General features: G+C 38.1%; 1 protein-coding gene across 6 annotated transcripts in view; it reads right to left on the bottom strand.

Annotated features, from left to right (window-relative positions):
* Window positions 1–3,307: 3,307 nt before the first annotated feature.
* The window catches only part of LOC104479118 (TLE family member 4, transcriptional corepressor), a 101,194-nt gene continuing 90,755 nt past the window's right edge, over window positions 3,308–13,746 (bottom strand). For all 6 annotated transcript variants that reach the window (XM_086769966.1, XM_086769969.1, XM_086769967.1 and 3 more), the window contains 6 exons: window positions 10,213–10,462; window positions 8,882–9,129; window positions 7,787–7,934; window positions 7,077–7,227; window positions 6,676–6,752; window positions 3,308–5,037 (listed from right to left, as the gene is read on the bottom strand). In XM_086769966.1, coding sequence (XP_086626092.1) covers window positions 4,930–5,037; window positions 6,676–6,752; window positions 7,077–7,227; window positions 7,787–7,934; window positions 8,882–9,129; window positions 10,213–10,462 — 982 coding nt within the window. In that variant the 3' untranslated portion in view covers window positions 3,308–4,929. The remainder of the gene's footprint in view (window positions 5,038–6,675; window positions 6,753–7,076; window positions 7,228–7,786; window positions 7,935–8,881; window positions 9,130–10,212; window positions 10,463–13,746) is intronic.

Raw genomic sequence — 13,746 nt, 5'->3', positions numbered from 1 at the left:
GGATATTTTTTTAAGAACAGACTTGATTGAAAGGTAAAGATTAACTTTAAATTCCTCCACCCCTTCTTTTATTTGAATATGAAAAGAAGGTGTAACACAGATGCTTACCTTGATATGACATTAAAAGACAGTTTGGGTCAATATAATTACTGTAGAACAGCAGATTTTTAAAAAAAATCCTTAAATATTTGTACTTACTGATTTTACCCTTCAGATGCATTTTAGCATTCTGGGGTAATCGGCTAAGTTCAAACCATAGATGTAGAAGTAACTACTAGACAGTCCTTCCCTTAATGTGTGTACTATGTGTACAATATCATAGGTTTTTCCCCCCCAAAACAAGAAAAAAATTAATTTCTGCAACAACACTTTAGAACGTAACCATGTGAGCAGAAGAGCTTCTTTGAACTTGACAGCAGGTTTACGGACATGTTGTAAATGTCAGACTACACCATTTTTAATAATAAAAAAAGACACTATAATACTGTTTCCTTGTAACCAGGACAGAAAATCATTTGATAAGAGTAAGAACATTTATTGGTTTTGACATAAAAATTTCTTGCTCTGAGGTGGAAACGGTGTACTCCAAATACCGGAAGAAACGAGAAATCTCAAGGGTTATGTTCAGTAACTCTTGGTTCAAAAGCAGACGCAGCAGGTGCATTATTTAAGAGCTTGTCAGAGATGATCTTCTATAGCACGCTATTCCAGGATTCATCTCCTGCTATGCCTGGGAAGGGGATTCTCACCTAAGTCTATGGCAGAACTGGCTGGCTGCACATCAAGCCCATGCTGCCCAGCCCTCTTCCATACCACTGTGGTCACTACAAAATGTTAATATCAGAAAAGGTCTTCAGTGCCGAATGCAAGCACTGTTCCCACATACCTCACGTAACAGCAGTTACTTGTCTGAGCTCTTTAGAGTGCATTTGCTCTGAAAAATTCAATGCAACATTTTTCTCAGTAGCTATACTCAATGTTCTAAAGTGTATTTTGTATTGCTGTATTCAGTGCTAATTTGGTGTCACAAAGATGTAGTATATTCAATGCAAATGAGAAACAGTTGCAGCCCAAGCTACTGCTTTGAATTTCCTGACTCTGGCACATACAAAAACTTAAGCATATTTTATTTAACAATTTTTTTTTTCTTTTCATTCCTTCAGAGCACAAATCCTTGAGTAGAAGCTAGTCACATCAGGATTTCAGTAGGGATGATCACAAATAAACATGCTAGTAGAAAAACAGAAGAAGCTCAAATGACCAAACAGTTAAAAATAAAAATAATAAAAAAAAACAAACAAAAAAACCCACAAAACAAAACAAAAATCCCCAATCCAAATGGATTGGTTGGGTCCTCCATGCCTATAGCAGTGAGCTATATCTTCAGTTGTGTAAGCCATGGGAGCGTTGCTGTCATGAGCACAGATCAGCTCATTCGTGCAAAGGATCTGATCTGTGTCTCTATAGAAGAAACTCCAGACATAGGTAGAACCGCATAGCTACCTTTCTGTTTCTCTCAAACATCCATTAACATTTCAGGAAGAATGAATTTTCTGTGTTTCAGGTCCCAGAGTAAAAAGAAACACAAAATCCAATTTGAACTATTCCAGTACAGACTTAAAAATCCCTCATACAGGAAAATCACAGCCAGTAGAATATATATATTTTTTCTTCTTTTACATAAATGACTAGCTTAAAAAGAAATAGGAAAGAAAAATTACTTTTGGCTAAGAACAAGGACCAGAAACATAATTTAAACTTGCATATTTTTAGAAAATACTATTTGGATGGAAAGTGCTCCCCTTAAACATATCTATACTGATCAGATAGAAAGGATACAAAGATTAGAAAGAAATGGCTTTCCTAATGTAGTATTGCGCTAAGCAGTATTTGAGAAGGAAAGAGGAATACAGAAAAAGTCATGGTTGTACCTTGTACATGGAGTATGCTGGCCATATGTTTGTGGCACAAAAAACACCCAAAACAAAACATTCTGCACAAAATTGTGCTCTGCGGTGGCGAGAGAAACTAAAGAATGAAAAAGGAAGGAGACCCTATGTACGCTTAACTGAAAAACAGAAAGTAGCTACTGTACCATCTCTCACTTGCACTGAACCCTGAAGGGGAAAAAAATCAGGATGATTTTACATTTAACTGCAGTAATACTGGCTTAAAGTATTTAATTCCTAGACTGTTTACAAGCGATCAATACAAACATTACTAAACAGATACATGGCAAGCTCCTTTAAAAGTATATTGCTTCACTGTTAAAACTAGCTCTGGTACAAATTCAGAAGTATGCAATGTTATATTCTTTTTAAAGTAAGGCTTTATCTTAGGGGTTTTAAGCAATCTTTTATGCCTGAACTACTACCAAAGAATATAATCCACTGCAAACATTAAGTAGGTGGTCTCTTTTTTTTGTTAGCAAATTGAGTACACTCTAACCTTTTGAATTCTTGAATAGCTTTCAAAATAAAAGGTGTCTCCAATATAATGTTTATAACAGGTAAAATTATATCTCTTCAGACAAGAGTAACAATTAACAGAAAGCATCTGTACAATGTTTACTTTTATGAAGCATATTCTGTGATATAGTATCACAGAACCTCAATACCAGTGAGAACTTACATCATTCTAGGGGAGATGTGCTTTTCAGAAATGGTTAGGGAGAAAGACTTAACTTAATCTCCCTTTGGATGTTTTCCATGTCCACTCTTCCTGCTACAAACAGCACAACTCCTCCCGCTCCTGCCTCCAAAAGTGTATAAATTAATTTCCCTTAGTTCACTTTAACCCATGTCTTAATGGAAACTGGGTTAAATTCTTGATCTAAAACCAACTGTAGTCAAGAAAAGCCTTTCCACTGGCATACACAAGTTTTAGCTGAGAATAGGGAAATCCAGGTGTGCCACTGCAATGCAACACCACTCCCCACGTCCTGCTGAGCTCTGCGTACTTCAGCAGGCATGGGAGCAGGAATCATCCCCAATTCCACCCTCTCCAAGGTATGGGACAATGTAAAGCTTTGTATCAGATCGGAAACTACACATACAGGAGGTGGCAAACTCCTAGGTGACACGGCCAAAGTCTGTTTGGTGGCTGATGCCTCCAAGTGTTCAGAATCAACGTAGTCAGATAATTTAGGAAAACCATAAATTCATTGATTTTGCTAGCTTGGAGAAATTTTGTGAAACTCTACATTGTCTCTTGCCTGCTGTCCTTTACAGACAGCATTCTACACACGTAACTGAGATTATCACATGCGAAAAGAATGAGGGAGGTGGAAAAAAAAGAAAAATGCACCTTAGAAGTTACTTATGTTTAATGCTTAAAAGTATGAATGCACAAACAATAATCTACCATTATAGAAGTACTGGTGGTCAATACAATGCATTAGAACTATGTACAATGACACAGTTTAGTATCAAAATCTTTCTACAATGTAGAGTATTACGAAACTGTTAATGACATCAAACACTAAGCACTTAAGACACCATTTTTTTGCTACCACATTTGGAACTTCAATGAACAGTCCATTTTAACTTGCAGCATCAATCCATTTCTAGTATGAAATTAAGTAATTTTCTACTTATACAATAAGATTTATCTACACGGGTCTTTTGATTTTGATCCATAGCAGCAAAGGCACTGTACATCAGCAGATCCACAGACTTAAAGATTTTTTTTAAAGCATTCAAAAAAAAAGTCACAGATCATAGTTTAACAGCAACAACAACAACATAAAAAGATAACACGTTGTCTCTGGCACAATGGCTCAGTCTGCGTCCGTTTTAGGGACATCCAATCAAGACTTGGATTGAACTGCTGGCGAACAAAGCAAGTCCTTATCCCAATGAGAATCCATTCCTTTTTTTGTACGTCGGAATGAGTACTCTTATAAATCCTACCTCAGAGGTCATTGCTTTTGTAGTTTGTATATTGGTAGGCATCCATTCTTATTTCAGTGCAGTTTGCAAAGAACATATCAAATATTTTTCATAATCTCTTGTAATTGAAAAATTGCCCAAAGACACATATCCCCATTTTCAAGGAAACATTGCAAAAGTTTCCAGAAGTAACAAAGGTGATTCTTTGAGGCAACTTATTGTACTCTCTACAATATAACAAAGAGAGGTGTTTATATTAAAAAACCTAGCTTGACACCAAAATGCTTTATGTTTAACAACAGAAAAGCATTGAGAACAAATCTGTACACAAGATGCTATTATTAACATTGCAAATATATAAATTAGCACATTCTTACTTAAAGTGAATTTAATTTATATGTGAACTGAATTTGCCATTCATCACAGGCATGTAGATTACTGGCTACAGTTTGCAATTTCCTAAGTTTTCAAGACTGTCTAAAATAGTTAAGATACAGCATCTTCCCACCAAATAATTATACTGTAATAACACTTAGAGGTCTCATCCAAGAACAGGACTAAAAAATATAACAAAGTTTATTTTTTTTAAATAGAAACTACAAGTCTATTTAGTGTAACTTTAACTATCTCCTGAACATCCTTCTCCAGGATCCCCAATTTATTAACCTGCAAAAACACAAAGTATACAATGCACCTTTCAAACTAAAGCCGGGCCAGACAGCTTTATTTAGTCAGTTCATTGTTAGAAAGCCTTCTTTAAACAAAATAAATACATTACAGCTATAATACATAATTAAAGAGTCAAGCTCACTGTTAAGTATGCTTATTCCTTCTTCTTCTAAGTAGGTATCTGAACAATTTCATATCACAAGTTCTTAATAAGCACTCACAAATCAATAGCAAGTTAAGAAGGTAAAAATAAATTCCACAACTGTGATGAGCATTTAAGTTCTCGGTTTAGAAAGAACATTAAAAAAAAAAAAAAGAATATACAGCAAAGTGCTAGGAGAAGGAGTTCTGTCTGCATTCAGATTTGTCTCTAATAAATAACTTCGTAGACTGTAGCCTTCTTGTCTCCAGAGCCAGTGACAATGTATTTGTCATCCACAGAGATATCACAGCTAAGCACAGATGAGGATTCTTTGGACTACAAGAAAGAAAAAAAAAAAAGTAAAAAGAAAATTACGTCTTTCCAATCCTTCAATCCAGAAGGGCTTGAAGATTATGGAAGAGTTATAGAGAGGGAATACACCAAAAGCTCATCTAAATATCAGTACTGTAGTGGCATCTTTTGTTACAAGACTATTTCTCCAAAGTTGTTCCACCTAAAGCTCTATGACAATAAAAAACAGCAGCAGAAAAGGAAGTGAATGTTATGGACTTAGAGACAATCTATCAACCAAACAAAAAGAAGCAGTCCTTTCCATACACTTTACAAGCAATAAGCACTTACTTATATTTAGCTTTTGCATAAAAATAAATGAGAAGCCATCTCCTTCTTCTTCCCTCTCTTTTTTGTTGTAAACCAGAAATCCACACAGAGAAGCACTACAAAGCCCTATCCACACACAGGTATGAAACAAAAGAGACTCCACGGAAGTAACTGTATGTCCTCTTACTATTTCCCCAACACAGAAGGCAAAAGCCTTGCACAAAAGAACTTACATTATCAGGGAGGATGCCAATATGAAAAGATACTGTGGTGGAACATGATGTGCAACAGTGTACAGCAGGTGAGGAGGAGACAGGATACACCAGGATGCAGTAGCTCTGTCTCTCTCAGCTTTTCTGGCTTTTCTGACATGATGTGTTTGTGGTCTCACATTTTACTTCCTGTTCTAGTGAACGTTTTCCTTAGATAACATATGTCCACTTTCTTTTCTGCCTGTCACTGAAAGAGCTAAACTCTTCATGCTAAGTTTTTGCCAAGAAACCTCTGTTGCACTGTACAGGAAGTGTCCTTCTATTAAGCAAGCTGCACTGAGATTTTAATATCACTTTTAAGGGAGATGTATTCCTGTCAGGATGATTTGGGCTTTCTGTGGGAGGTGGTTCCAGGGCTGAACAGCCTCCACTATGAAAACTCAGACCTCAGCTTTCTCATGTCGAGGCAAAGTATGTTGTCCCCACAGGTGGAGACGTTGCAGGTTTCAGTACAAGTAAGACCTGACCATTTAAACTGAAACACTAGCTAACTTAAAAAAATTCCCAGTCTAGAGGTACTTGTAGGTGAAAGAAAAGAAGGATAATGCCAAAAATCTCAATCTTCTTTAACAGCACCCATTAAAATTGGGCACAGAGGGATTAAAGACTACAGAAAGGTTACAACTTCAGTTACACTCCATGGGGCTCCTCCGTAAGGATACAGTCTTCAGCTCAGGAGTCTGTCTGTCTGATCCACTCACTTTAAGCAACTCATCCAAGAAAAATACACATGTTGAATATGACTTTCACTGTTTTAGCTACATTTTGGACCTTCAGTGAATGCTCACCTAATGACATCATGTGGGTACTGTATTACAGCAATATGCACAAGAAGGTGAGAAAGAAGAGTATTAAAACCAATTTCAGATTAAAGGGCTACTTTACTGTAAGAGCTAAATTACTCAAATCTTACAAAGGACAAAAACATACCTCTCTTTAATTACAGACCAACTCTAAAAGGAACATAGTAATTAGCGAAGAATTTCCATTTAAAAACTCCTTAAGCTAATGACAGACACTGAGATGTGCAGCTCTACTGCACTATAATGTATGTGCAAAACAGCTTTTAGGAGATTATTACCTGGAATATACTGGCTCCATAAGGTGTTCTCCAGGCATTAAGAAGATTATCTTTTCCAGTGCTTACAAACCATTTGCCTGTAACAGATTGTTTAAATATTATTGCTGCATTTTGTTTTCAAGGAATGCACCCCGAGAAACAGATTAATCACAAAAACAATGCATTCACTCATAATGAAAAAACATACACAAAGAATAGTCGCATTTTCATCTGGTTGCACTACGATGTTTGATCATAACATAAGCAGTTCACACAAAAAAGCAGTCATATAGAATTTTTAAAAAAAAATTTAATGTTAAATTTAAACACCTAATTTTTACCTATATCCCTACTTTAATTTATAGGTAATCTTGAATGAATTTCTCAGGAGGGAAAACACTGACATAGAAAGATTTGCTTACCACAGTGAGCAAATTTGAGTGACAACACACAGCTCTCATGAAGATGTAGCTGATACTTGTCTGGCTTAGTAACATGCAGCACCTCAACGTTACTGTTCTCCATTCCTACTGCCAGCCACTCACCAGTTGGACAATAGCCCAGTGAGAAGATCTGGAATTAGCACAGCACATGCTTCAATCAGTAAAGGAATGAGGTTGAGATATTCAAAACGAGCTCTTGCTACGCTGTTAACACTATGCAAAAACACATTTCGGTCTACTACAGTTTTAAAAATATGATAATCCAATTACTATAGTAATCAAGATAAATTTGTTCATGTAAACAAAGCTCAAATAAAAATGTAATAGTAAAGCACTGAATCAAGCAATAAAGGTTAATGTCCTAGCTTATCTGATAGCATTTAAAAATATATTTGTAAAATATTTTTGAACAAGAATCTAAAGAAACAGGAACAGAGAAACACTTTAATTTGGCAATTCTTTTATAAAAAATATTCTCCACTAATTTCATGGGAGAAGTACTAATCTGTCAAATAGTCACAATCCAGACAGATAAAAGAAAAAAAAAAGAAATGTGTGAGATTAAGTGAAAAATTTTTTGAGTTCTCTTTGAACTTGCCTTTTTTTCTTAAGAAAAAAAAAAAAAAAGTCCTCATTCTAGAAAACCACAACAGACTTTTCTTAACATGCCAAAGCTTCTGAGATTGAACCTGTGATGTGAAGTCATGCTGCTGTAGCTGTCTCCCTTCTCTGAGATCCCAGGATCTGACTGTATTGTCCAAGCCTCCCGTCCATAGTTTGGTGCCGTCATTAGAAATGTCAATACAGCTCGCTCCATCTGTGTGGCCCTGAAATTGCCTGAAAATATTGAAAGAAGATACGCACATTCTCACACTAGAAAGAGCTGGTTCTGAGCACATATACAAAGTACCTCTTTTTTCTTTCAGTCCCTGACACATCACCATTAAAGACAATGGTAAGGCAGATTCCAGTAGCAATCTGAGATTAATATAAACTCTGGCACAACCATGTTAGTTTTGTGATGAACTGATGAAGCAATCAGGCCAGACAGCCAAGCACCGTACACACAAAAAGTACACTTTACGAGTCAGACACTCTGGGGATCTTTGCTGCTGACTGTGTGATACCCACTATTCGACTGAAAATACCGCACTCACCTCAAAGGAATGTAGCATGATTGTCAAAATTCACTTAGTTTAAGAAGAATCTGCAGGTCACCAACAAAGTTGGACCAAAAAAAACCCAGTCTAAATGGGAATATCAGAGAGTAAAAGCCTGCCTTTACATGCAATACTGATATATTACATAAAACAACAGAGTGCAGTGCACTGACAAGCTCTGTACGACTGGCTCCTAACTTACTGTACATTAGTGTTGAGCAGCAACCTATACTCCTAAGATGCTAAGTTTGCAATGCACTAGTTTACACACATCTTTACCCAAGACATATTTGCTGAAGCACTGATTAAAGAGATTGGAGTGTGAGCACAGTGGATCACATGGAAACAAAGAAAACCATCTGTTCAAAGAACCTACAGCAGTATCAACACCAACTGATCTTAGGAAATGGGCTGCTTAACAGGCCTGGAATTACTAAACTCTCAAAACCTATAAACAATTATATAGACTTTTGTCAAGGTATACCATGGCTATTGCCTAGCAATGAAATACTGGAAGCAGCTATGCAAACACCATGGAAAAAATAGCATATGTATACAGAAGAGCAAGTAAGGCTGTGTCTAATTAATTCTTCACAACCTGATGATCCAGTTGTGTTGACCTACCTTACTAAAGTCTGGTTATGCAGATCCCACACTGCAATGTTCCCATCGCTGCAGCAAGAGAAGCAGACCTTGGAATCAGGGCTGATAGCTAGGGCATAGCAAGCTGGAGCAGAAGATGTCAGCTCTGCTTTGATGCGAGGAGTTGGAGCTGCCAGGTCCCAAATGGATAACGTGCTGGCTTCCCCACCAACAATCAGGGTGCGGCCGTCGGGGAGCAATCTGCAGGAACGGATGTAGTTATCTCTGTTCTGTGGAGACAGAAGCCATCAAGAGATTACTCATGAGGAAAGGAAAACAGCATTAACATGAGAGCAGAAATCCATAAAAGTATTGTATTCCCTCCTGGTTTTAATGAGCCATTTATACTTATGACAATGATAAAGTGTATTAATGCCAGAAAATTATATGACATTAGGGAAGTACTTAAACTTGATCTACAAAATTCAGTAGTGAGAGCTATTTAATCTTAATTAGCATCAAAACGCAAAGACCTGAACCCAGCCCAAAATAATTCAAGATAGCTGTATTCGACAGCTTGTGTAGAAAGTTACGTTCTCATACTCTGTTTACTTCAGCACATTAACCTCTCGGCATGGGGGAGTACCAAATTCCCTGCACACTCCCCCCACTTCTGTTCCAGTGAGACTTGCTGCCACCATCTAGGAGATGTCAGAGGGAAATATTTGGGCAATTTTCTTCATTTGTGTAGCAACTTGTGTAGCAATTCATTATATGTCTACTAGTGCTGCACAGTTCTCATTTTACTGCCTCTGTAACAAGAAGCAACATCTTACCAAGAACTGGTAAATGACACGAGAAAAGCTGCTAACAATGGTTCATCTTGTTAGCACGTTCAAATAATTTGTGAGTAACACTCAGGGATATTTTTAATTGTCACATTAAGACAGGGCAATGCCTTCACACACATATACAGACACAAAATACATGACACAATCTTCAAATATTCTCCAAGAATACCGCTGCGAGACAGCAATTTTTAGCATGATAGGATATCAAGCCTTAAGATTGCCAACAAATGTCAAAGTTTATAAACAATATTTGCTCTGCTGTCTTTGATCTTTCCCCCTACCAGTACAATTTTAGGATATTAAAGATGTTTTGATTCACTGGGGGGGGAAACTGCAAGTATGACAAGGAACATACTTCAAACTCAGTTCTGAAAGAAACAACAAAATTGCAAATGAAATATCAAGCTTTGATACCAATGACAGCACTCAAATAGCCACTGTTTTTTGTACCTGAACGATATAATCTCAATCTTAACACAACCTGCTATCTTCTTCCACTGTCGTATGCTGCTGTTCACTTACCAAGCAGTCCAGCTGAGAGACAGGGCTCTTGTTGCCAGGGTGGCTGATGTCCCAGACTTTGACGCACCCCTTCCCACCCGTGTACACATGTCTGGTGGGGTTGCTGATGGTAACTGCACACACAACTTCCCCATGGTTCAGAGTGTTGATCTGACGAGCATGGCGAGGGATTCCTGGACCAATGAGGGCATCAGGAGGGAAAGGAACTGGCTGCATCTGACCATCTGCACTTACATGAAATGAGTATGCTCTGAGGGGAAAGAAAAAGGATAGGGGGTGATTTAAGAAGTTTTTCTTCAAGTCTATTTAAGAAAACAGAATTAAAAGTGTGTTTCCACTGCAGACATTCAGATTGTGCACTCAGCTCCTTTTGCAATCTTTTTAATCATGTGAAGAAATTACTTATTTACCTAGAGCATGGCCCTCAAAGCATAAACTTAGGTACTCTTCTTTTTAACGTGGAAAGATAAGCACTATCTGCCAATCAAATGAGCTTTTACAACTCATGCAATGATGATTTCTGGCATGAGTGAGGATACACAATGCTACTCTTGGGGCACGAGGAGATCACTGCATGCAGAGAAGGGAAGGAAGGTTGGGTCAGGGCCGCCTGGAAGACAGAAACAGTTGACTGGCTGCTGCAGAGCATGGCAGCTAGCTGAGTGCCAGGGGACATTTAGTTGCTCCTTTACTGACTCTAATGTGCAAAACTTCAGCTGGACTGCTGCCACACTGCCCCAAATGCATCGTGGGTCTCATATCCCTCGGGCAAACTGGCCAGCACTGTACCTACGGGTGCAGTGAAACCTCCACCACCAAGGAGTTAAGTCCTCAAGGCACGGTTGCTGACATCTAACATGACAGATCAGCAAAAACGCACTGGAATTTTCTTCCGTCTTTTGGGTTTGCTGTCTTTTTTCTTTTCTTTTCTTTTTTTTTGTGCGTGGACCTGACACAACAACTACAAATCCCAATTTCTCTTGCCAGAAACAGGGCTCTCGCTGAGAAAGAACGTGTTGTGTGACTACGAGTTATGCCACCTGTGAATAACCTATCAACAGCTTCATCTCAAAATAGTTTCCAGGGAGAACAGTTAGGTTGTGAAATTGTCTTATTCTGATATGCTACCTGACACATCACATCTATTACAAGAGCACAAACTTTATAAGGGGGTTCACCTACACATATTGAGGTATGCTCAACGGAAGGCTTTAATTTCCTTAGATCTAAAAAAATATCAGAGTACAGATGAAAAATCCACAGTCAGAACAGTGGGATAAGAAGAGCTCAGAAAAAAATAATTTTATGAGAATACTTAGGAAGATCACCTTGTTAATTGTTGCTTCAAAGTCACCAAAGAAGGCACTCTTCAGAATTCAACTATCGAATTTGTTATTTAAGATTCATAGTGCATTAACACTAGAAAAATAATTTTCAGTGGGCTGAAATGCAACTGCATTTTCACCTTTCTGCCCTATTCACAGAGCTTTACACACTCTTATAATCCTGTGCTCTGTTTCTTGTTCTGGCAGGCCTGAGTGACAGATCATATCATCATTCTCAATTTTTTGACACTAAACGCATTCAGGAAAGGGTAGGACAGATTTCTGTGGCTATCAGAAGCAGCAAACTGCCTATACGAGTAGAATTAGGTTTTGATTATAATCGCAGACATCTGAATTATCTTCCTCATTATTGCCCTAATTCCTGTTTGCTGCAGTACAGAACTGAAAAAAGCAGCTGATGGTCACCCAAAAACTCTAACAAGTGGAACTTCATTATCATCCGTTCTGATTTCTGCACGCAGTCACTTGCAGAGCCATGTTGAGTACTGAGTGTATCATGCTTTTACCAGCCAAAGTCATTTTTAGCATGCTTACAAAGTACACAGGGAATATATTTAACAATTACAGAAATACAGCTTAGATCTGGAGTTGTTGTAGTCTGTAGTTGACTACATTGTTCTCACTCTATTCATTACTCCATACCAGCATGTGTGATTAAAGTGTTGCTTTGTTGCTTGGTTTGGTTTTGCAGTGGTTGAGTGTTTGTTTTTTTTTTTTTCACTCTGAGAACTAACACTGCATGTTGCTTATCTGAAGTACTCTAAATATCTTACAAATATCTGACAGTCTAAACACCTGGTGAGCACTTTTTTCTTCTTTTCACATTAGCTACCTTTCCTATTTATATATTGTACAATCCTCAGTGTTTTGATACATCTCCAAAGTGAAAAGAGAATTACTAGGGGCCAGATCCCTGATGTGCCACACACTGCCCGCTCCATTTCAACAGACACTCAACAGTGCAGAGAATTTGCACAACTTTTGCTCTAGGGGAAAAGAAAGAGTAAATGAGAAGGCAACAATCCTGAATGATAGCTGTGAAAAGTACTGCACTCAAGATGAAGAAAAATCAATGCAATCATGCTAAAAAACTCACAGATTTCAAACGTTTCAGGCCCTACGGCAGACAAATGGTAGTTACATTTCGATGTTTAAAACAGTCATCAATACATCGAGAACATTAAAAAACCTTGGAGATGGACCAGAATGGAACCAATTTGATTTCAGTTTGCCTCATGTTTTATTTCCCCCATCTCTAACATGAGTGACATGTTAGCAGGCAGGTCTCTGCACCCCTGGTCTTGCACTTTCTCAAATCACAGCAAGCAAAGCCTGGTAGAGTCAGTCACCCTTCCTTCCAGGCAATCAAGGAGGAACTTAAACCAGTGAACATCTGAACATTACTTCAAAACATTTCTAAGTGCTCACTGCATGTGTAGGATGACCTGTGCCTCACAGAATTTTTAATGCAAGTGGCTGGTCCAGAAGCTGTTACACACCGATTTCCATACTCGCCTTATGCAGCCACCTAACAAGGCAGTGCAACTCGTGGTAAAGTCAACTTCAGGTGTTAACTACTGTGTCACATCTGAGAGAGCTGGACATGGCTTATGATTTGTGAGACACATATGTACAAGAGGAGTTACAGACACCGGGACAGATCCCTTGCCACTGTGATATGTTATTAATCCTGTGTGTCCAGAAGCTCACTGGCAGGTAAGCATATGCATTTACTCACACACATACAAGCGTGTGACTACCTACCAACTGCTCCTCCACAAACATGCTCATACATACAAGAATGAGAGAAGGAATGGCACAAACGTCCCCTGCTCTTCAAACTTTCCAGTATTAGCCAGTCACAGTTTCCCACAAGTGTCACATAAGAAGTGGAACTGGACGACCCTTACATAAACTCTGGATCAATACAGTTTGCATAGCTGTTTTATTTTTTCCCCCTCTCTAACTCAAGAGGGATGTGAGCAAAGAGTTCTTCATATCTGTGTAATTCTTTTTCCAAGGCTCACAACAAGCAAAGCCTGGTAGAGCAGGTCACCTTTTACGGTCAGTTCCATCAAGGATGAATTTGAACATTATGATACAATAATTCTTCCCAGTATTTTCAATCAAACAAAACGTTTCAGTGTTCCTTTCTCTGCATACTGCTGTTTATAGCAGCTGATAAGTT

This window comes from Chlamydotis macqueenii, chromosome Z (assembly GCF_036417535.1).
Source record: "Chlamydotis macqueenii isolate bChlMac1 chromosome Z, bChlMac1.mat, whole genome shotgun sequence".
NCBI lineage: Eukaryota > Metazoa > Chordata > Aves > Otidiformes > Otididae > Chlamydotis > Chlamydotis macqueenii.
The sequence above is the reverse complement of the archived record's forward strand: the minus strand, read 5'-3'. Positions and strand labels throughout refer to the sequence as shown.